Here is a 23157-nt window from a genome sequence, read left to right as displayed (position 1 = left end):
TTAACTACTCAAAATGATTTGATTTTGGAAGCAGTGGGACTACTGTGCTGCTAATTAATTTGCAGCAGCCCTAATTACAGGATAAAGTCATGAATCCAAAGTGTATAACTAGTGTACAGCATATTATCTTATTGCTATACACCACTACTTATCTCTAATAGAATTCTAGTAGCCTTTCCTTTTGAGGAACAGCTAGCACCACAAACTGTGGAGCCACTGGTGCAGACTCAGGTGCTTGTTTTGGGCTGTTCCTCTAGGGAATCACTGCACAGGCGCTGGTTTGCGATACTTGCCTTGAGGAGCGACTGGTGCTGGCTCGGGTGCTGGCTCTCCCTCGGGGAACACCGGTGCAGGTTCGGATGTCATTGCCTTCAGACTCTCACCCTGTGGAACCATGGATGCTGGTTCTGGCTTAGGATACTTTCCTTGGGGAACTAATGGTCCAGGCTGGGCAACTGGCTTAGGATTCTTTGGTTGTAGCATCACAGGCACTGGCTCAGGTGCTGGCTTGGGACCCTTTGCCTGGGGGATCATGGGTACTGATACAGGTGCTGGTTTGGGGGATTTCCCTTGAGGAGCTACCGGTGCTGGTGCAGGTGGCAGCTTGGGGAGCTTGCTTTGTGGCATTACTGGTTCTGGTTTTGGACTCATTTCGTGTGCAGTCACAGGTGCCGGCTCAGGTGTGGATTCAGGTGCAGGCTTTGGGTGTTTGCCTTCAGGAACCACTGGTGCTGGTTCAGGTGTCGCTGCTGGGATTGGCACTGGTTCAGAGTATTTCCCTTGAGGAATTACCGGTGCTGGTTTGTAGCTTTTTGCTTGTGGCACAGGTGCTGGCAGCTTTTGATATTTTCCTTGTGTTGCCTCTGCAAAGACACCCTTGGTTGGCTCAGGGGCAACAGGCGCTACACCGTGGGTTGGTTCCTGTGGCACAACACCCTTTGTGCTTGGCTCTGCAGGCTCCTGTGGTGTTACACTTGGTTGTTCAGGAGAGAGAACTCCACCTTTTAGACCATTTCCATTAGATGCACCTGCACCTTTTGTATTCTTCCCATTTGGCATCATGCCATAACCTGAGAACCAAACACAGTTGCGTTGTGCAAAAACCAAACCACACCAAGTTGTATTGCATGAAAACAGAAATTACCAATGAATAACCTATTTAGACCACAATTTAACAGACAGAACAACGATATTACACACAACAAAAATAAACCATGACACAATACAACACACGAAGAGGCAGACAAATAACATGCATGAAGGAAAAGCCAGATAAACTCAAATGTACAGTACATTACAAAATTAGACAACATGCAGTGTTACAGTTTTAGGACAATCACATGTTAGATCACCAAAGTACATTAACATACAACGCACATAAATTTAAAACAAACAACATGTATGTACAGTGACATTTACCAGAATTGGCTGCTTTAGCCCAATGCCCATTAGGTACACCAGCTGGACCTTGATACCCTATGAATCATAAGAATTTTCACAAACTAATTCACTAATCACATAATCACTGCAGTTACTTAGAGAAGAGACTGCCTGTTGATTATAAACAACAATAATAATAGTCATACTACCAAAGAAACCAAGAAGAGAATACTGTATTTTAATGTGAACACAATCATGCCCAGCTCACACCATGGTTTCAGTTTGTGTTGGCTCATAACCTTTTATCTCATCTCATGTTCACAAGTGATGAAATCAGAGAAGTACAGTTTGAAACCAGTTAGCCAAGTCAGTTTGGTTTCATTTGAAAAGTGTTATAAATATGTTATATTAAATGTATTCTTACCACCACTGAGTGATTTAGCACCTCCATTGGATGACGCTGCTCCAACACCTTTGGTAGTTTGAGGTTTTGGGCCTCTGCTCGGTACGCCGTATCCTAAGAAGGACATTCTAAATCTCACAATTGCATTACAATGACAGCTATAACTACTCTTATAACTAGTACTTATACTACTATAATTAATGTAGAGAATTAAGTGACTTTAGTTTCAATCAAGTGACCTCAGTTTTAAAGCAAGATACTTTACAGAATAAATGTTTAGGATGGCTAGGACTTACCATTGGGTTTGGCTCCATATCCATTGGGTGCACCACCATTTCTGCCTCCATAACCTTGAGACAAAACACAGCATTAAACCAGCTGATCATTGTGGTAAATGGAGCATTTATATTGAATGTTATTTTGACAGGGAGTCACCATTGGGCTTCGCTCCATATCCTTTGGGAACACCAACACTGCCAGCTGCTGCTCCATAACCTCAAATATAACATTACACAAATACATTTAAAATGGGAAACAAGAGGCTGCTTCAACATTTGGCACATTTGTACACTGTACCGTGAAAAACAATATGACTCACCATTGGGTTTAGCTCCATATCCACCAGGAACAAGTCCAGCTCCATAACCTCGGGATCAAACATAGTATTTGAAAGATCCACATTATATGCAAACTGTTGATATTTGATATCTCATACATATGATATCTATCATATCTAAATTTTGTGACATTTTGCTGACTAGTACCTGGCTTGGGTCCATTTGCAGCTGCACTTGGTTGTCCATACCCTATGAAACATTCATAAAAAGGAGGAACTTTATTCTCTCATAGATATTTCACTGGTATAAAATTGTGTCTGCATGGAGATTAATGTAAGTTGTTAGTGTTAATGTTAGTGAAAATATATGTCATAATGTCAGTATGAACATACCGTTACCTGGTTTTGGTGCCTTGGCTGCCCCTCCATTGGGGTACCCATACACTGGGAAACAGAAAGATTCATTGTACAATCACACTGAGGCTTTAGAATAGTTTTGTTTTTTCAGTGCTCATTATTTTACCCATTTTATTTACATTTGATTACATGTTCATATATCAAGTTGCATGTGGACCCACCATTAGGCTTGGCTCCGTTCCCATTTGGGGCCCTGGCTCCAGCATAACCTTTGAATTTCATGTCAGAATGAATTAGAGTATGAATTAGAATATCTTCACTAGAGGTCTGTGAAATGTTTGTTTGGTCTGATCTTCTGAATATTTTGTGATTATAGGTTTACCATTAGGTTTTGCACTGTGTCCATGGTTAGGCACACCAGCTGCAGCACCATAGCCTGGAAAGTGGAAACAAAACTGGTGAAGCTGCCATAATTCCTAATGATGCATTATGAAGGATGCACCAAAAACATATCACGCACTTGACATACAGTATGTTCTTCATATTAGTTACAAGTCAGTACAGTCAGTTCCTACAAGCATACATTTTGTATTTGTGTAAGTACTTTACCATTTGGTTTAACACCTTGTCCAGCTGTGGCACCGTAGCCTACAGAAATGAATGTTAAGTTTTCATCTGCTTCCATCACAAAATAAAGGTGTAACTCTTATATAATTCCTGTATAGATGCATGGACTTAAGAATGGTGAAACTTATAAACTCTGTTTTTTAACCCTGGCCTACAGTTTGTCTTTCATGAATGTGACATGTGGCTATTACAAAAGCTTTTACTTAGTTTTTAAGAATATGTGAAAAATCAGCATTCATGTGAAATACTACCTGATAAATAAGAAAAAAAAATAACATTCCTAACACAGTATACTGTAAAAATAAAGTCATTGTGTGCTTACCATTGGGCTTGGCTCCAAATCCATTTTGAACACCAGCAGCCATACCATTACCTGCAGTACATGGAAAATGCTTTGAAAGTAAGACAGGGATGGACAATATCTGGCAACATGTTCCATTAATTGAGACATTTCTAAATGATTGAAAATTTTTAGCCTGTTTTATTAATTTGGTTTTGTATCATAGAGGCATTCTTTTTTATCTATGTAATTTCTCTGTGGCCACTGGGTATACCATGACTGAGTGCTGCCAAGTGTCAAACAAATGAAAAATGAGTATAGAGACAACAGCATATGGTTAACTTCACACCTTGCTTTGGTCCCTTCATTCCTCCATTTTTATTTCCATATCCAGCGCCCAGACCAAGACCAGCCCTTGGATAACCACCATTGTAGCCTTGTAGAGAAGTAATGGATAAGAATGCACATGAGAAAAAAACATTTCTGATTTATATCTAAACTGCATGGTTTTCATCAAATGTTGATTGTAAATATTGACTGCAATATTGAGTCACCTGCCATGGGTTGAGCTCCATAGCCATTATAACCATTACCACCATATGCTGGAAAAACAAAGACATTGTTACTGATGCTCATTAGATGGTCATCCCAATATTAAAATTATATAAATGCCCTCACTCACCTTTCCTCTGGTTCCTTGCAAGCTGCGGTACATCTAGACCTCTAGGCATTCCCATTCCAAGACCTAATCCAGAAGCATTATTTTAAGGAAGTTTAAAACCAAGGGGGAAAAGATAATTAGTGTGGCTACAAATATTAGGACTCCCTGGAAGGTGAAAGACTTACCGGCCCCATATGGTGGTCGGCCATATGCTTTCATGGGTTTATTGCCAGTGCTCCCATGGCCTCCTGTTAAATATGGAGACACGCTCAAGTCACAGTGTTGAAACTTCTAATATACAGAAATGCTGCACATTCCCACTTGACATCATCACTACATCTCTCACCATTTGGCTTTGCCTTGCTGCCATGGGATGGGCCAGCTGAGGCCCCTTGACCTGAAACCAGGAAACCAGATCGTTATTTGTCTCCAAGGGAGTGACAACACCTACATAAACCAATTTAAATGAACTTTGCTTTTGGGTTCAGGTTTTTAGATATTACCACTGGCTAGTGGCTCAATTTCTGTTAGGAATCAACATGAGAAAAACAACAAACGAAGGAACTACTATACCATTGCCTTTTGTTCCTATTCCATTGGATGTAGCAGCTGCAGCACCATTACCTGTCAACAGATATAACACAAAGAAAATCCACCTCAGTTCATTCATCATCATTCATTAGGTGATAAATCTAAAATTTCTAATCAGTGCCTGACCTCTAATAGTAGCCTCTCTGTTAAGTGCTTGGGAACTTGTAGGTTTTGGTGGTAAAACTTCTCAGTCATTATAACATCCTGACAGCCTCAAGATTATAATTTCAATGAGTTTATAAAGTTGGTGTTGGTTTTACTGCTGAAACAGGAGTCTCTACAAACAAATGAAATATTTTAAAAGCATAAAAGCTTGTATGGAATAGTGGTCTATTTCATTTTAAGCCTTGGTCATACTAGATTTTGTTATTATAAATGTTCCTGTCAATCAATCTATAAGAACATCATGAATGCGTATTCACCGGCAGATTTAGCTCCATTTCCATTCAGGACACCAGCTGCAGCACCATAACCTAAGAAAGAAATGCACAGTGAAACCTCATTTTCCTCCCTGATCGTTTTTTGGACTATGCAGAAAAACTATTAAATAACCTCTAATGTTCAATATTGCATTTCTAGCGTCAGTGTAAGAATCTGCTTTACCATTGCCTTTAGTTGCCTGTCCATTGGCTGCAGCTGCTGCAGCACCATAGCCTGTGGTATTTTAAAGTGAAGTCACAGTTATTTATTTGCAAAGAGCTTTGCAATGCTAAACAAGCACATCACAAAGTTCATGACATATTGTAGGACTGTGTGCATGTTGGTTAGGGTTAGTCTTGTCTGGGTGTGACAATGCATGATGTCATTCTGCTCATGTGTTAGTGCAGTGCTTTTTTTCAAATACAGTGCCATCAGTGTCTGAAACAACAAGCTAATACTGATGATATTTTGTTGGCTTTGGTTTTGCTTCTTTTCAACCACTAATCCATTTTCTTAATTTTTGTCTGACTTGCCATAATGAACAAACCTCTTCACTCCTGGCAGATTTAAACCAGAAACACACATATTTGACACCTTCAGAAAACCTGGAGCAAATAGTGAACATGAGATGAGGTTTATCAAACTTACATTTACATTTTTATCAAGGCTAATTATTGTAGGAATCGTGCATGACTGATATTTTTAAATTAACATAAAAAAAAAAAAAAAATTGTGTATGCCCTGCAGTTCTCTAACATACCCCTAGGAGTACGCATACCCCCATTTGAGAATAACTGTGTAAGTGGATATGAGGACACTGGGCAACACTAAGCCAGTGATATGTCGGTCATGTGACTGTGGTCAGTAACAAGCTACTGTACGGCAGATTATCTGGATGGACAAATGCACAGGTAGTGGACTTACCATTCATATGGCCACCATTTCCATTAGGTGCAGCAGCAGCAGCCCCGTAACCTAAAGTTTACACAAACACTGCAATTAATGAAAGAACCAAACAAAATATTACAAAAAATAAACTCCTTTCTCTATTTACGATCACATGTACAGTACCATTGCCTTTTGTTGCTTGTCCTTTGAATGGGCCGGCTTGAGCTCCATAGCCTGCAGTTGAAATCATAGTGTTACAAAACTGTGTGTGCTCATGTGTTCACATGTAAGATCCCATACAATTTTGTTTATGTGACTTTGATTCAACATGCAGCTGAAACTCAATAATTCATTGAGATTATAATTTACCGTTGCCTTTTATTCCTTGTCCAGCAGTTGGACCTGCTTGAGCTCCATAGCCTGCAATAGAAATCATACTTTGATTCACATATATCTGTGTGTATGAGACTGTGTTGGGTGTAATAATAATCTGTGTGTCTGTGTTTATGCACAGTTGAATACTTAACATTTGATTTGGCTCCGTGTCCATTTGGCATACCAGCTGCAGCGCCATAGCCTTTCAAACAAGATCGGAAACGTCAGCCCAGGGGCCCACAATATTTCTTGTATTGTTCAACATATTTTTTTTTCCAGCAAATTAAAGAGCTATGGTGAGCACAGACACAGAGTGAAATTACCTTTAGTACTCATTCCATTGGACACACCAGCTGCTGCGCCATAGCCTGAAATAGATGAGGTATTATATAGCAATAATCAGCTCATAAGCTTTTTTCATCCACAAAAAAATGGTGTGAAAAGAGAGGTTTACCATTAGATTTTGCCCCATTTCCATTTGGAACACCTCCAGCTGGCCCAAAGCCTGGGTGAGACATTAAAGTTACACACATTTTCTGAGCACTAGATCCATCCTGCATGCCCACTGCTTGACCCACATCTTGGAAAACAAAATACTCTATATTAAATATGTTGTCAGGAAAGGAAAAAATCATGAATGGAGATGTTTACTGCAAATAATAATTTACCTTTTGAAGGCATAAGCATTCGTCCGATACCACCACCATTCTGAGGTTTCATCCCTAGAACAGAACCAAGTTATCTGTTACAGGAAACTATATCAGTCCAATGGATATGGTAGGATCACAAATACTGTATGTACATGATTTTAATTAAAAATAAAATTCAAAAAAGTGTAAGGAATATAGATTATTCACCACTGAGTTGTGGCCCTTGTCCATTGGATACACCACCAGCAGCACCATAACCTTGAGCACAGCACATTTATGTTAAGATTTACATCAGTAGACTGTAATATTCCTTGTTCACTGCAATGTTGGAAAATAAATTCACCATTTGGTTTAGCACTATATCCACTGGACGCACCATCTGCTGGCCCATATCCTCAGACAGGGATCACAGGCGACATTATAGAAATTACTATATATATGCCCAAGACTACTGATCTCTTACACTCATTCAGTGGTTTGTGCTTGACACGGTGAGCCACCAAGGCGCCATAGGACATTCTTAAAATAACCTGTCAGATGCTAAAGATACAGCTGAATGCCTCACAGTCAATTATTCACTGGCCCTTTTCTCCTTGTAGTCAATAAAAACTTGTGAAAAGAGACCTTGCCTCAAAATAAAACCTTCTTTGTGTTTATTCATGGTAGTATAGACCTCAGACTCTCCAGATTAGTCAGTCATGCGGTCGGCTGTGTAGCCTGTAGTACACCAGAATGAGACCAGAACCCGACCCACATGTGAAAAACCACCAAGACTTTCCATGGTAGTAAAGCTATCAATAAGCGTAAACACTTGTATATGAAGAATTTTTGACTTTTTAAATTTTTTTTTATTTGAGCTGAACAATTGTGTATTAATTAAAGACAGTTTGAATGATGTTTTCTTTCACCTCACATCTGTGAAATCAGTATTTGTGTTGCTTTCAACTTCACACCTCATCAAGAAAGCTGCAGTCCTGTTTCTTAATGTTTCTGATAATTCAACAGAATGAATGAAGCTGATCCTCCTTGTGAGTCAGCATTGTGAAGATAATGTCGGGAAGTGGCGAGCTTCAACGCTGAGATAAAGAACTCAATGGAGGGACTGTGTACAAGTTGTAAAACCTCCTTTCTCACAGCGGGATGTCAAATTTAGACTGCTGCTGCCACCGAAGCTCAGCTGCCTTTGATTTCACCAAAGGGAACCGGCGGAAAAGGTAAAGCAGAATATATAGTTGCTTTGCATCATCGCAAGAAAACTTGGTAGATGGCCAGATACTTAAGAGTTACACAGCAAGCGTTGCTAAGATTTTCCTCTTGTTTCAGTTTGACATCATCACTTGAAATTTGGCGAGCAAACACCAGCGTCTGCGAGACTTTTCTCCCATCTCTTCCCTCTTCATTCAGGTTGAACTGCTGCACTACCACAGGACAGCAAAATGATTTCTGAGACTTTTCAACACAGTTTGAGTTTGATTGATCAATACAATAAAGCAACATCGATCGATATATTTTATCAAGGAAAATACAAGCACAACATGCATTAAGTGTATATTTTGTCGTAACATTAATTTTACATAGACCTGAAGAGAAGATTCACAATTTCTCTTGTTGAGCTCAGTTGAGAAAAGTCAGACTATTCTCTATCTTAAACTTTAACTTTATTCAGGTCTGTTTTTTGGTGTCAGACATCTTTGTGTTCCACTACAAACCCAGCAACCAGTATTGTTTAATTTCAAACCAAGCAAAAACTATACTAAAATCTTGTATTTTAAAACATATTTCAACAAGAGAAAACAGCTTCTCTGTGTTTCCTCACTGGAAAACAGGGCTCAGTTGAAAATTTTAAAGTCAAGATATGAGATGAAGACACAGAGAAGGTCCGCAACTTCAAGTTCTTCTTTCAAGTTGTCTAATTTTTTGATCCACAACTCAAATTTGATAAACATGTAAAGAAGATTTCAAAAACAGTAAAGACCAAAACTAATTGTTTCAAACTAACCACTCAGGTGGCCCAGTTATGCATGCTCTCTATGATTTTCTTTCATTTGTCATACCGTCTGACAGTATGGACTCAAGCATCACCAGCAACAGTCACACACATCTCATCCCTTTATAATCAGGCACTGAAAATACTGCTTTGCTCATTTTTGTTTTCTCAAATTAGTTTTTGGATGTATCAGCAGGTCATCCCCAGTGCCTCTTTCCAGATATTTCCGAAGACAAGACAGTGACAGAGCAACATGGTGAGTGGCAACTGCAAAACATGACACTGTAGGTCTAAATTTAGACAGTCAGCTTTTTCCCTAAAGAGCTGCCAACTTTGGAACATATTACCAACTGAAGTCCAACTACTGTAGGGACAAGAGTTGAAAATGAGATATAACAGCTATCAACTCTCTGTGCAGCAAATCAGTTTCATGCTCTGTGTTGGAGTTTCGCCCTTATCAATTAAAATTCAAATTTTAAAAAAATATGCAAAGGAACCCTCACATGTCTAAAGTGCATTGGATCCTGCACTAGTGTAGTACAGATGATTATGCCTGAGAACACTCTCAATAATGCATTGACCAGTTATTGATTACAGCATTGCCCTGAAAGTTAAAGCAATTAAACACAAGTGGATACAAGACTAAAGAGGTAGACCTGGTCACCAGTTCTTACACCTGGGACGTGCATGTTTTCTGTGTATTTTGTCTAGTTTGATAAATCTTTTCCATTCGACTGGCAAGATTGGCATCAAGAAAAGCAAAAACTGAAATTAGCAGCAAGTAGAGCATGTATGGTCGAGCTCATGGCCATCAAGACAGATCATTGTCAAAGAGCTGCTCAAAGAAAATCCTACAAGGATTATTGATAAATATCTGAATGGTGGCTTTGCATTAGTGGAGAGTGTTGATATTCCCGAACAGAGAGCAGCTCTTCTGAGCCAGCTGCCAATGGAGCGCAGCATCATGCCGGCTGGCCACATGTCATGTCTGCTCATTCTTCACAAGCTGTGCCTCATAAAGCATCTCACCCTGTCCTCATGGCAGATCACAGATAAATAAACAACCGACCACAGTGAAGCTGTCCAAAGAGCATCAGTCATACACAAGGTTTTTCCTCACAATGAATTAAAAGGCAGCATTCCTCACAAAATCATTTTAAAAAATCTGTTTTTTCTTTAGAATAAAACGTCCAAGCAAGGAATGCGCTTACCATATTTTCTAGCCTCCTATATGTTTGCATTTGTTGTAAGGAAAAATAAGTCAAATACTGCATTGATACAGCTAATCCATGGCCTCAGATATTTGTGAATTCTGTGACTAATTCCTAAAGTCTTAAAAAAACCCAACTGTATAATTCCAAGGATAACCAACAAACTCCCAGGGGTGGGATGTGGCCTTCACATCTGCACTTGAGACACTCACCCCCCGTGTGTGCTGTCTGCACCAGCCAAAGGAGCGCTGCACTCTGGAGAAGCAGTCGTCCCAACATGGTGGACATGGAGGAAAAACCTGAAATGCTGAAGGTGCAGCAGACGACTGAAGGAGGGGTACGCAGCAGGTCCAGAGTGGGCACACACTTTGTCAGCGAGGGTCTAATATACCCTCTTGTCTGACCCCCCCCCCCCCCCCCCCCCCCCCCCCTCAAGCCTTACCACCTCTGGTTGTGGATACCCCTCTCCTTGAGATGCTCCTCCCTTGTGAAGACAGACCGCCACAGTGCATACACACCAACTGAATAACTGGACACTTAAAGAACATTAACACACGAGAGAGAGATAGAGAGAAAAGGAGAGGGGGCTTCACCAGATTGGACATTGACTGATGAGGTTACATAAAAGGAAGAAAGTTGTCAACATAGAGGCCCAAATGGCTGCTTAGCACTGATTTGTGATGCATTAGCACAGGTTGAATGCTCTTATTTGAATTTCAGTATTGGCTATAATCATTATCTTACAAATATTTGACCCCGTATATCCGTAATACATTTCTTAATGTAGCTATTTGTACTATATTTGATCAATGTGTTGTGTATCCAGGATGTTGGCTCACACCTATTAATGCCATGTACTGTAAGGCTGCAGAGCACAAATGAATGCACTCCTTTGCAACCAAAGTGTACTTTCAATTATTTAAATGGACTTTACAATTAAGTTAAATAAAGCATGGAGCAGACAACACGTCATTCTCACATGGAAACATAAATACGGTGCAGTAACACAGTGCAGCACGTAAATACCTCCTTAAACAGGTACTGGACTCATATAAGCTGTCCAACCATGAAAAGACACACAAGACAAGTTTAGATAAACATATGCTTCATTTCCACAGAAATATCATTCAAACAACTTCCATAACAGAGTCACACAGTTTCCTGTGCTCGATCCAAGCCTGTCACTTTTTACTATATGATCCTCATGTATTTATTATGTTCTGTAATTACAGCACATGCATGAGTTCGTTTTACGTGTGCTACAAATAGGCGTTCCTTTCATGTGAGCTATGTCTGTATGACTGTCTTTATGTGAGCTCTGCATCTTAGCAAAAGCACATTTCTGTTATTGCTTGCATTAATGGACACCAAAAGTTTTGAATCTTGAATTTTAAACAATAAAAACAAGCGTCACTGTGCATGGACTCTACCTTCCAAATGAGCATGACTTTCTGTGGCTCATAAAGGCTACATGTGTATTGCACATTGAGCTCAACCTGCTCCCTCTGCTGCCCGCAGTCGCTCATGCATCTCAGTGTCTCCGATGACAGCGAATATATGATGCAAAATAGGCAGTTTAACACATCTCCCCTTCTCTGCTACTCATGACGCTTTTCACCTGTATGGTTTCCATGATCTCATCTTATATGCACACAGTCGGTGTGTGAGAGTGACCTCTTGTGTATTTCAAGAAAAAAAGGGGGGCAAAAAGAGAAAGATATCGCACTTTGAACATAGATTCCTCACCTAAAGTCCAAATCCTCTTCTTATGGGGTCAAGTGGAGGTTAATGTCTCACCTCCTCACCCACCCAGACCTCTTACACACTTGGCTTGTCAACAAACTCAGTGGCCAACTCTGCTTACTGTCTGTAATTACATTTCACTGGAAAAATTATGCAAAAATTGTGCCTATGGAGCTCCTTCAGCCTCCTGATATCGTTTGGGAACATGCAAAATTTCCTTGCAAATGTTTGACGAGCTTAACTCGCCCTCCATTCAGGTGGTTTAAGAAATCCATTTGGACAAAAATAATTTAACACACTGGATTTATCACCCCTGACAATTTGTCAGTTCATGTAATGTATTTTTTAATAAGTTCTTAAGTAAAAGTATGTTTGTAGATACAATGAGACAACAATACTGGCTATAATCATTTATGTTAAATGTGTTTGCACTGAGTTTGTGTTTAGTTTGTTTCTACCCAGTTTTGTGTGCTTGTGAAGACAATGAGTGACATTTACACAGCATTAGCACATAAACAACAGGTTTTACTGCAAATTGAGCAACCAAGATTTAGTCCACGATGGTCTCCTCGGTTTGAATTACAGCTTGACATTTTCTTCAGGCAAGTATGTCGTTCCTATAGCTGACAGCTGTGTTGAGTGGAAAATGTAAAACTGTTAAGGGGTTGAAAGGTCATTATGCTTAAAAGCTGCAAGCCATTTATATATTTACCTAAATCTTTACAGAACACACACAAACACAAATGGCACCCTATCTAGACCTCCCACACTGTGGCGCACACACACACACACACACACACACACACACACACACACACACACACACACACGTTGTCAGCATAGTTTTCTAGCACAGCGAAGACAAATAATCAGACAGTTTCTCTCTCTAACTGTTCCCTGGAGTCACACTGTCCTCGACGCTCTCTCAGTGTGAATGTAACCAACGTGAGGACAAAAAGAAAAGAGAAACACGATTTCAAAGAGACACATCTGAGATAAAATGACACAAAATCAAACTGCTGGGAGCATAAAGAAAACAGGAAAAGTTGTGAAAGCTGACTTGTGACTGATTGATGCTAATAGCCCTGCTCTGAGGTGGTGTTGGGTACCCAGATGGGAATGTGGAGGTACAGCCGAGGTGGGGGTGGAGTTTAAGTAGCTGACAGGATGTTAGTGTATTGCTCCGTGTCCCATACTAAAACTTGGTCTTGAGACCACAGTGTGACCACTGTTTGACAAGGATTCTCTGAGTCTGGATGGCCGTGTCCACAATGTGTATTCAGACCCACATGTGTGCAGCTCCAGCAGCAGGCTGGCCAGCTGAGCTCTGATTCTGCCCTTTTTGGTAAAGATCCAGCAGACTCTGTCAACTGTTTGGCCTGTGCAGCTTAGTTGGCATTGAAAATGCTGCTTGTGACAAAGTGTGTGACAAAGTGACTTTGTCGCCCACCGCAAACACTCCAGGAGGGACAGGTGTGCAAGCACAATTATGGGGTTTGAGCACAAGTTTTGCAAATAAACTAAGATTTTACTTCTATGGTTAATCGTCCAAAAATATCAAAGCACTGGGTAGTTTAACAACAACTGCCCTCCTATGATAACTTCATTTTGGTGCTCATAATGCCTTTGAAGAACGCATCCAAGTGTCTGCAGGCGTATGCGATCACCGAGTCCTTTAGTTTTCAGAAAACCTTGGAGTGCATTTTCATACTTAGGCCTTATCCACTTGTTGCTAAGAAGATACAGGCGAAAATATAACTTTTTCGCCTGTATCTTCCTAGCAACACAGTTAATTTTGAACATAACATTATTCAATGAGCCACAGTGGACATTGTGGATTTGCCAAACTGAATATCATACATGGACACAAAACTGTCTTTTCTAGCTCAGTATTAGTGTTCACGTTGAGCCAGTGTTAATTGCTGGGAAATAGTCATAATTGTTATGAAGCACTCAGGATTTAAAAATGGGGCTTTGTATGGCAGCTAACAGGTAATGTAGTTATATTAACGTGATGCAGCTAGTTAGTGTAGCCATGAGTTTATTGCTATTGTCAGCTACAATACGTTTTGTATGGAAAAGTGATTAAACTGTTTACAGGAACTATATGTTTGAGGTGTCCTCATATTTGGTTTTAACAAACACTCTCTGGGCAGAGATTTGCAGAAGTATTTGCAGTGGCTATGGTATAAAAATATTCACTTGGGCATAAATACAATCTGTGGTGATGCATGGTCACATGAACAATGACACTGAAAGCCTCAGTTGTTAACACAGGACAAGCCTTTTCAGTGGAGGTTGCATTTTGGTGCCAGGGGGCCCATGGGTCAACAATTCTCAGTGACAGACACGGGCAGAGCAGAGGGTTTCATAAACACAGATGGGGTCCAGAAGTAGCAATGTCTTACGGCTCTCATCAATGAATATCACTTATCATAGAAACAAGTGTCCACTCCTCTCTGAAGGGTCCCGTCCAGCTTGGGGTCCCATGAACGTTCTCCCTCCTTCCCCCCTCTGGTTGGACCCCTGGGGGCCGCAATAACTCAATAAGACAGGATGTGTGCTGAATATTAAAATACCTTCCATGTTTGAGAATGTCAGCCACTCCTGCCTTAACTGTACATCTGTAGTCATTAAATGCAGCTTGCCTTCACTTCAAATATTTGATGAGCCAACTATCTGACATGCATCTACATTGGAGCAAATGTAAGACACACCATCTATGGTTTTACAACATAAGTAGTCATCCAAATATATTTGTTGGAGGTTGTAGTCAAAGTAGGGATCAACACTGGCCCATAATTCATATCACTTTGCACCAAGGCCGTACCATATATTTGGCTTCACCAATATATCTTTGTGGACCACCACTAATCCATATTTCTCATATCAAATCTTTTTTTAAAACATTATGTACACACAGGCACACTATTTATCCCTGTTGTCCCAGATTCCAGCCCACTCCCAGGCAATAAGAAAATATTGTCTCTGTCTGCCCACGTTGGCATTTTTCTTGCCTGACTGTTTGGGCAAAGACAGAGCAAAACATATTAAAAGGAGGACATCGCAGTAGTCAACACAAACGGAGGCCTTGCATTGCAGCTCATTCTGATGTCATGGCAAATCTCAGAGAAAACAATTTAAAAGTCAAACAACTGTGAAGGAGTCAGGTCCTTGTGGTTCAGGCATCACTCAACACCAAGGAGCCTTCACCATTTATTCCTCTTTATTCTCCCTCTTGTCTATATACAAAGTTAGTTACATCAGGACTTTGCAACTTTTAGGAATGTCACACGCTGGTGTTTCTGAACAGTACAGGCTTATCACTTCAGTCAGAAGCCAGTGCCCTTCAGGAAATATGGACCAAAGACATGTGGTTGTCTATGATGAGATCAACTCCATATTGCAAAACTTAACTTTGCTTAGGTGAAGAAGTTACTGCTTTTATTTTATGCTCATAATGTAACTGGCCACGGACCATGCCGAGACACGTAGGTCAAGAGTATACATTCAAGAAGGCAACACCTACCAGTAACTATAAACAATAACCAAGGTCAATGGAAAATGTTGAAAGAAAAAGGTGATTGTTGAATACAGACAGGGAGGCTGTCTTTCGACTCCTTGCTTCCCCTCTAAGGTCTCCTCCACACAAACAAATCCTGTTAAACAGGGATCGGTCCGTTGAGTGTAAAACTGTTTAAGATTCTGTTCCAGACGGTATAAGAGCAGATGCCGAGCCAGACAAGAACATATTTCAAAGAGCCAGTGGTTCACACTACCTGGGATAATGAACACTGACACACAATATGGACCTGTTCAATCATGAAGTTATGATGAGGCAGTGTTTTAACCCTTCATGCAGAACGTGTAAGATGGAGTCAGTAACCTGGATCGTGAAGTGACTCAGTCATGGCTTTAGTGGATACAATTTGTAACTGAGATGCTCTGAAGTTTGGGGCTTGCAGCATCTGCCAGACCAGACTCATAAAACATACAAACTTATTTTCACCCACTAATCTGTCAGTACAGCAGTCCTCATGACGCCAGAAACTTCAGGGTTGACTGCAACAATGCCAAGCCCAGCGTGTACAAAGATACAAAAAGTTTCAGTCAAGTAGAAAACGGACAAGAATAAAACAGACTAGGCAGGGCAGAGCACGGGAAATAAAGCTTACTGACCAAAGCTGATCAACTAAAATCCATTTTCTGCAAACTAGATTAAAAGATCATGACTTCTTTTTTAAAGAATTTTATTTGTTGCAAGTGCTCTACAAGGGTGCAATTTAAATTACTCCTGTTTCCAAATCAACTCAATAAAAAAAAAAAAAAAAATCTCTTTACAACTGAAACATCAAGACAGAAAATACAGAACATTTACTATAGCTACACATGTACAAAATACATTTTTTGCCAATAACACAAAAAATGCACAGTCTCTTGATGTGCTGTGCCATGAATTACTTAATTTGACATTACTATAATGAATGTTTAAGTTCAGCTGTACAATTATAAATTACTATACAATCCTCCATAACCCTATTGGTCACCAATATCTGATCCAACACATTTAATTCATATACAGAAATGCTAAGTATTATTCACATACCTCTTGTAACTGGACTCAAACGGCACACTCACTGACGTTTGAAAGTGTGTAAACTGATAGCTGGATAGAACAAGATAAATTAGCTCCATCTACTGGCGAGGCTGCCAATTTCCTTATGGCCAACTCATGAAATGATGGCAACACTTGTTTTTGAAGGTCAAACCGACAAAAGAAAAAAGTCAATACCATAATCTCAGAGTGAACCTGCATTGATGTAGCATACTGGAGACCAAAGGGAGGAAAGTAAAAAAGATCAGATAAAGGAAATAAATAAAAAGGAAACAGGAAAGGAAACAGTTTTGAGACAGTGCAAAAATGTGAAGGGATGAGGGAGGGGGGGGAGGAACAACATCAATGTTGTTTTTTAACATATCAGGGAGTATTTTACATAGCTCATGTTATAATGAACACTGAGGATTTGGTTGTGCTTCTGCTCCTTTCACTGGTGCTCACCATAACCTGGTCATTAACTGAGTGTCTCTTCAGCTGCTGTGCATCTTAAGACATAAGAGCCAGGAATCCTGTTGCAGACCTAAATAAGGAGAATGTGATTAATAACATTTTGCTCCAGGTATAACCAACTAAATTTATTATTTGTATAAAATATTCCAAACATGCTTCTACTCAAAAATCAAGTAATTCATGGATGATACATCTTAAAAGGACCCACTCCATGTTGCTTTTCAGCTGATGGACAGTCCGCTTGTCCAGGTAACGACAGAAGAGAGTGAGCAGGTTAGAGGGCAGGAGGAGCGGCTCCACCAGTGAACACTGGGACAGTTGTCCTGCCACTTGGAATATTGTGTCCGTCCTGGAAAGGAAAACCACTGCTTACTTAGTTGAACAGTTATAGTTAGGATTTATACAGCTGATAATGGAAAAATAGTCATTATAGAGTATTAGGTTCAGGATTCCCACCAGGCCTCAAAGTCACCGATGCTGGGCTCCAGAGGAACACCGGACGACAGCAACCTCTCCCCTTGAGACAAGAGGGCGTAGAGTAAGGACAACCCAAACTATTTAAAAAAAAAAAAAAAAAGAGAGAGAGAGAGAGAAAGAAGATTTAGAGCAACTACACAAAAAGTGCATCACAAAATATTACCACAAGAGCCCATGACATAACATCTGATTGAGCTTGATCAATGAAAGCTGTAAAAAGCTTCAACATCCCCATTATTCCCGCAGGACCTTCACACCAAACATAGCAGAGTGTCGCCCTGCCAAGTAATCGATCCAGCAAAAACATTTTTTTTCTAAAACATTTCTAAAAGCAAAGCAGCAACAAGAAGTACTGACCTTGTTCTGGCATGCTAGCGTGAGGCACTCGTATGTCGTTAGAGACTCGGACGTTGTCAAATCTTTGAGCACCCCAATGAGCTGACTGAATGTCAGACCTCCAATCACAGTTCGCAGGGGTGGGTAGAGCACTGGAAGGGACTGAAAAGTGGGTGTAGCTGTGAAAAAAACACTCATTCTACTTCCTTTTATGACACCAAAAGGTAGTTTAAGTTCCTTTTACTGCTACACATCCAAGTTGTTTTCTGCATAGATGAGGGAGAAAAATACTTTTTACTATTTTTTCTATTATTGTGCCTCTACCTCATCTGTGTCTCTGCTCATCAGTGTAGGCAGGTTCGAGGTCACCACATGCAGGATATTCAGTGCAGACTCACGGTCGAGGAACAGGAGAAGCCGAGCTACTAGCCTCTTGCCTTTTGAGACCAGCAAAAAAGGGAGAAACTCACCCCCTGAATCTCTAAAGTAAAGAAAATTCTCTGATCATTTCCAGTGTCTGACATAACTGTGTCCACAATAAATCAATGTGCAAGTCGATGAAGAGAGCTAGTAACTGAACTCTTTGAACCCAAAATATGCTGCATTTTTTTGACCAGTAATTTGTCTAATATACAACTTCTTGCCAGCAGTGATCTCATCTCTGAAAAATGTCCATTTCTAAGACGATCTGGCGAACTCACGAGGGGTCATGGTGTTTCAGCTGGGAGTAGATATTCTCCACCTTCCTCTGTGTCTTCTCCTTGAGCCTCGACTCTGCCTCACCCACAGCCGTAGCCTTCATCCTCTCTGCCTCCTCTACCTCCAGCAGAACTATGAACAACTTCAGGGCAGAATACATGTGACTAACAGTAAATGGTTGGGAGGAAGGACGTGAATAAAGCATCACTGAATGAAATAATGTACCTTTTCAATTTTACTAAGGACCTCTAATCGTTGTTGTCTGGTGTCTTTTTGTTCCTGTTATGTAGAAATACCAGTTTTATTATCACAGAAGGCGAAACAATACACTTGTACATTTCAAGAAGTTGTCTGAAAATAACAGGCACCTCAAGTGGAGCTTGGGCTTGAACAGCATGGACTGCGCTGATGGCACGGCGGGGGGAGTAACATGTAGACACAGCAACCTGACCCAGAGAGCCTTCAATGTGCACCACTGGAGGAAAACAAAAAAGCAAAATTGTAGGAAAAAAAAACTAGCATGAAGAGAAATCACATGTTGTACTGCCATGAAAGAGTGAATAATAAAGAAACCTGGTGTGTAAGAGTCTGTTTTTGTGATGTAAGGAGTGGTGAGTTTGGGTGGCTCCCTCTTGCTCCTGATGCCCAGCTCTTCCTCAGCCAGCTTAGCTTCTATCCGCCGATAGTACTCCTGCCATGTGATGGAGAAGAGGATACATACAGAGATTAACATGCCGGCAATCATCAAATACTAACCTGAGCCATGCACTGAGCAGGTTGCTACAATGATGCAGAAAATGTCAAAAGAGGAAAGGTCAATTATTTGTCAGGAAATTTTAAAAACAAAAGCTTTGATTTCAGCCATCCTACCTGGTAGTAGTAGTCCTCAAGGTACGGACTCACAGTTTGGAGTTGAATCATCTGTAACCTGGTGATCCACTCCTTCTCTTTGGCTGTCATGAGATTACAGTAAGGGTCCCAGCCCTGCGGTTTTCTACAAGTAAGCCATATTTTTTTTTATTTAATATAAAGATATTCATATTTGATGCACTGAATATGAAAGAAGATCTTTACAATGTTAAGCAGTCCGTACCTTTGTGATGCATGTTTTTTCTGACTAAGTAGTCGTTTATGTTGAGGGTGGAGCTGAGTGACGGGACCAGGGTACCTGGGGTTTAGACAGAAAAACAGAGGCAAACTAAATTCAAAAGCAATGTGGATGCATGTGAGCCTGATCTGCTCGAGTTTCCATGATACAGCTACGGCAAGCTCAACAGTCCTGATGAATTTATGAAATGATTAAGTCATACAGGCCTACATACTGAAAGGCACTTATTTAGCTTAATATGGTAAGGATTAATGAAATCACGTACACACCAACACTTTGGGGTACTTGGGGACTTAGGGTTTAACAGTATGTCAATATAGTCATACTGATGTGTCACACTTGACACACAAAGCATTGTATACCAAGTTTCTATCAGAAAATGTGAAAGGTATTATATTCAGACCAGGTCAGGTTTACTATTTGGGATGACAACTAATCTAGCAATCAGATGCAACTACCTCATTCCAAGCCTATGTCGTTAAGAGCTGTAAAATCATAAATAAGTTTACCAGGATAGGAAATGAATGGCACACCTTAATTTATAGATGCTATTATGATAGTGCTCACACGTTATTCTACTGACGTAACTACTGAAATTCAAAATACGAACTAAGAAAAATAAATATCCATCTAAAAGTGAGGCATGATTATCTAATTTTTACACCTCCAGGCAACATAAAGTTCACACATGCACCAGGTGTTGCACAGATGGTGAAGTGCAGCTCTGCAAACAGTTGAATGTTAGCATTTTATCTTGAAAAACAATTTCCGAGGCTTGTTTGAAATTTATGAAAATCTGAGGTTGCTAAAATTTCTACACAGATATGAACGATTAACAATCCTGCAAGTCAATAAAGCAGGCGGACGAAATCCATGACTCAGACGGCAAATTCATGAATATTCTCTTCAAACTTGGGTGACATTTATTTCCAACAGGCAACCTGCCCTCACAGACCTGAGATGCTGCACAGGATTGGACGAGGGGCTGTAGACAGGCGATGGTCTTGGTGAGTTTGTGCCAAAGCGAAGTTGCATCATCTTGGGGTTCAGAGACTGAGGCGTGGAGGGGCAAGGGCGGCTCAAAGGAAACGGAAAGGCCCCTGTCTTATACAGCACAAAACAGCAACATGAGTAGCGAACACAAAAGGGATTTGACCAAAGCTTGTTAGAATACATGTGCTATTTGCTTTAAAAAAAAAAATTCAGGACAGGTAGAACTTGTCATTGCAAAAACCTGATTGTAATGCTGCCGTGGGGTTAAAGGTTGACGCGAGAGGATGGGCGATCCTGGCATCATGGATGTATGCATCTGAAAGTACAGTGAGTGGGGAAAGTGACAGGGCACTCCAGACATCTGCACATTAAAATTTTGAGATAAACTAATCAAGTCTCTACAGTGGGCACCTGAGACGGGCCTCTTGGGGTGAAGACTCTTTTGTTGTAGGGTCCTCTGGGGGCCCCTCTCCTGCCCCTGAAGGAAGAGACAGGATATGGCAAGCCCAGGAAGTTGGAGGTCATATGGTGACCTCTGCCCCCATGCCCATCAATCACACACACTATAGCATTGTCCTAAGAAACAGAATAAGATATGACACCTGGTTGTTCAGGTAACACACATCATGCAGATAACAGACTTGTTTAATGGGTTTAACCTGTAGTATCGATCTAGGGATTCCTCTGGTCTTTCTGTAAGATCGTGCCATCCACTGCAACAAAAAAGGATAGTAAGGATACAAAGATATAAACCGATTAAAAATTAATCGCCTTCCCAAGTGGACACTCACATCATCATAATGAAAGATGTCCCGGGTCATGGCATTTCCACACTCCACTATGGCACTGTCGAGGCTCTTAAAAAGAGCAAATAAATTATATCAGCTACCAAGATGAGGACAAGCTGCGGTGAGTGCTTTTGCGAAAGTAATCAAACAAACCGGCAATCACCTTGAGGCTCGGTCTCCCCTCCACTATCCTCATAACAGCTGGATCTTCAAACATCTGGTCTCCTCTCAGCCCTCCCCTCTTTCCTCTACCCCTGCCGCGCTGCCCCGGGGGGACCTGGGGCAGAAAGTGGGGCCTCTGCCTATGAGGCGGAGAGGTGCAGTGAGAAGATGGTGGGGCAGCAGGTTTAGACACTGATGTTGGTATCGGTGACGGTGGACAAAGAGGCGGCGGAGATGGTGGCTCTTTAAACTGGAGGAGACCGTTCCTGGGCTCCCCTGTGGTTTCATTTGCATCTAGATCTAGGAAGAAATGGAGAATGAAGGTTGGGGGGCGTCATATTTTGTCACAAATTACTTGTTTGCTTCACGTCACAAATCTTCATACCCATTCCAAATGTCTCATCATTGTGTAAGTCAATCTCCTCATCCTCCTCGGCCATGGCCTGCAGGCCACAGTCCATGTCAGCCTCATCCTCCCCATCACTCCACTGCTCTCCGTTCTCAGGCCACTGACGCTGGGAGACATCTTCAGTCTCCTGAGTAGATTAATCACAAGTCAACAAACAACTAGCTATACAATGCAAATAATGGCACGACTGAAAATCAGACAAGGACACCGGACAAAATCACAGAATCCTTACAACAGAAAGTTGCCAAAGTTGGTATTCCAGATTTTAATAATTTAATGTTCGCTGCTTAAAAATTTCCCCGCAAGACCCGCATTTATATACAAATGTTTTTTTTTTTGTTTTTTTTTTTTTTCATAAGCTAAAATCACGGATACACAAACAATACAAGCAACAAAAAACGGTTACGTTAATTATGGGTCTGCACTCGCCCGCTATTCACAATAAAGCGGCGGCTCGTTCATCCCAAGATTAACATAAAAAAAAAAAAAAGTTACAAATAAACGATAGTGGCTTACTTGTCCTTGTTCTGAATCGCTCATGGTGAACTTTGGTTATTTGTTACACTGGAGGTCGGCGGGTTGCGGTGACTCTCCTCATTAGCTTTCCTTTCTCTTGTCAGACACAACGAGCGGCTCATTAGCTAGTTAAATGAACTCACCTGTGAGGCAGAGAGGGGCGTGGAAACGTCACGAGAGCTTTCCGGCTATCATTATTATTATCATTATCATTATCCTATTATTATTCCCGACAGCACAGGCTACAGCAAAGACTAGCTCTGTTTTCATATTTTCAGGTGCCAAAGGTTGAGCTTAGTGATACTCCTCTTTTATTTTCTGAGATACAAATTAAAAGGCAGCGAGTAGTGACACCTAGTGGTCAAATTGTGAATGGCTTCAAGATTGACATTCCCACCTCTAATGAATTAAACGCTTTCCCAGCTATGCTCAAGACCACACAGTCTCCATGAAATTTCTGTTTCCCCTCTGA

At 40.8% G+C, this 23157-nt stretch overlaps 1 protein-coding gene across 1 annotated transcript; it reads right to left on the bottom strand.

The window, feature by feature from the left end:
* Positions 1-16362: 16362 nt before the first annotated feature.
* patl2 (PAT1 homolog 2) lies at positions 16363-22825 on the bottom strand. The gene is made up of 19 exons (XM_030077173.1): positions 22686-22825; positions 22146-22296; positions 21762-22060; positions 21602-21667; positions 21470-21523; positions 21222-21386; positions 21052-21126; positions 20773-20921; positions 19803-19877; positions 19580-19703; positions 19283-19400; positions 19078-19184; positions 18935-18988; positions 18712-18851; positions 18335-18491; positions 18032-18172; positions 17654-17751; positions 17406-17546; positions 16363-17267 (listed from the first exon to the last, which is right to left on the bottom strand). Exons 1-19 carry the CDS (start codon positions 22707-22709, stop codon positions 17234-17236), a joined length of 2172 nt encoding a protein of 723 aa, XP_029933033.1. The 5' UTR covers positions 22710-22825; the 3' UTR covers positions 16363-17233.
* Positions 22826-23157: the final 332 nt, after the last annotated feature.

Source organism: Myripristis murdjan, chromosome 19, assembly GCF_902150065.1.
Source record: "Myripristis murdjan chromosome 19, fMyrMur1.1, whole genome shotgun sequence".
NCBI classification, from domain to species: Eukaryota; Metazoa; Chordata; class Actinopteri; order Holocentriformes; family Holocentridae; genus Myripristis; species Myripristis murdjan.
Note: the sequence above shows the minus strand (reverse complement) of the source record. Positions and strands in the feature narration are given on the sequence as shown.

Coding starts and splice junctions, on each gene's coding strand:
- patl2 (XM_030077173.1), bottom strand. CDS start 22,709: ATGAGCGATTCAGAACAAGGACAA. Junction 21,387..21,469: donor TCCCTAGATCGATACTACAG/GTTAAACCCATT, acceptor TCTGTTTCTTAG/GACAATGCTATAGTGTGTGT. Junction 19,704..19,802: donor AAAAAACATGCATCACAAAG/GTACGGACTGCT, acceptor GCTTACTTGTAG/AAAACCGCAGGGCTGGGACC.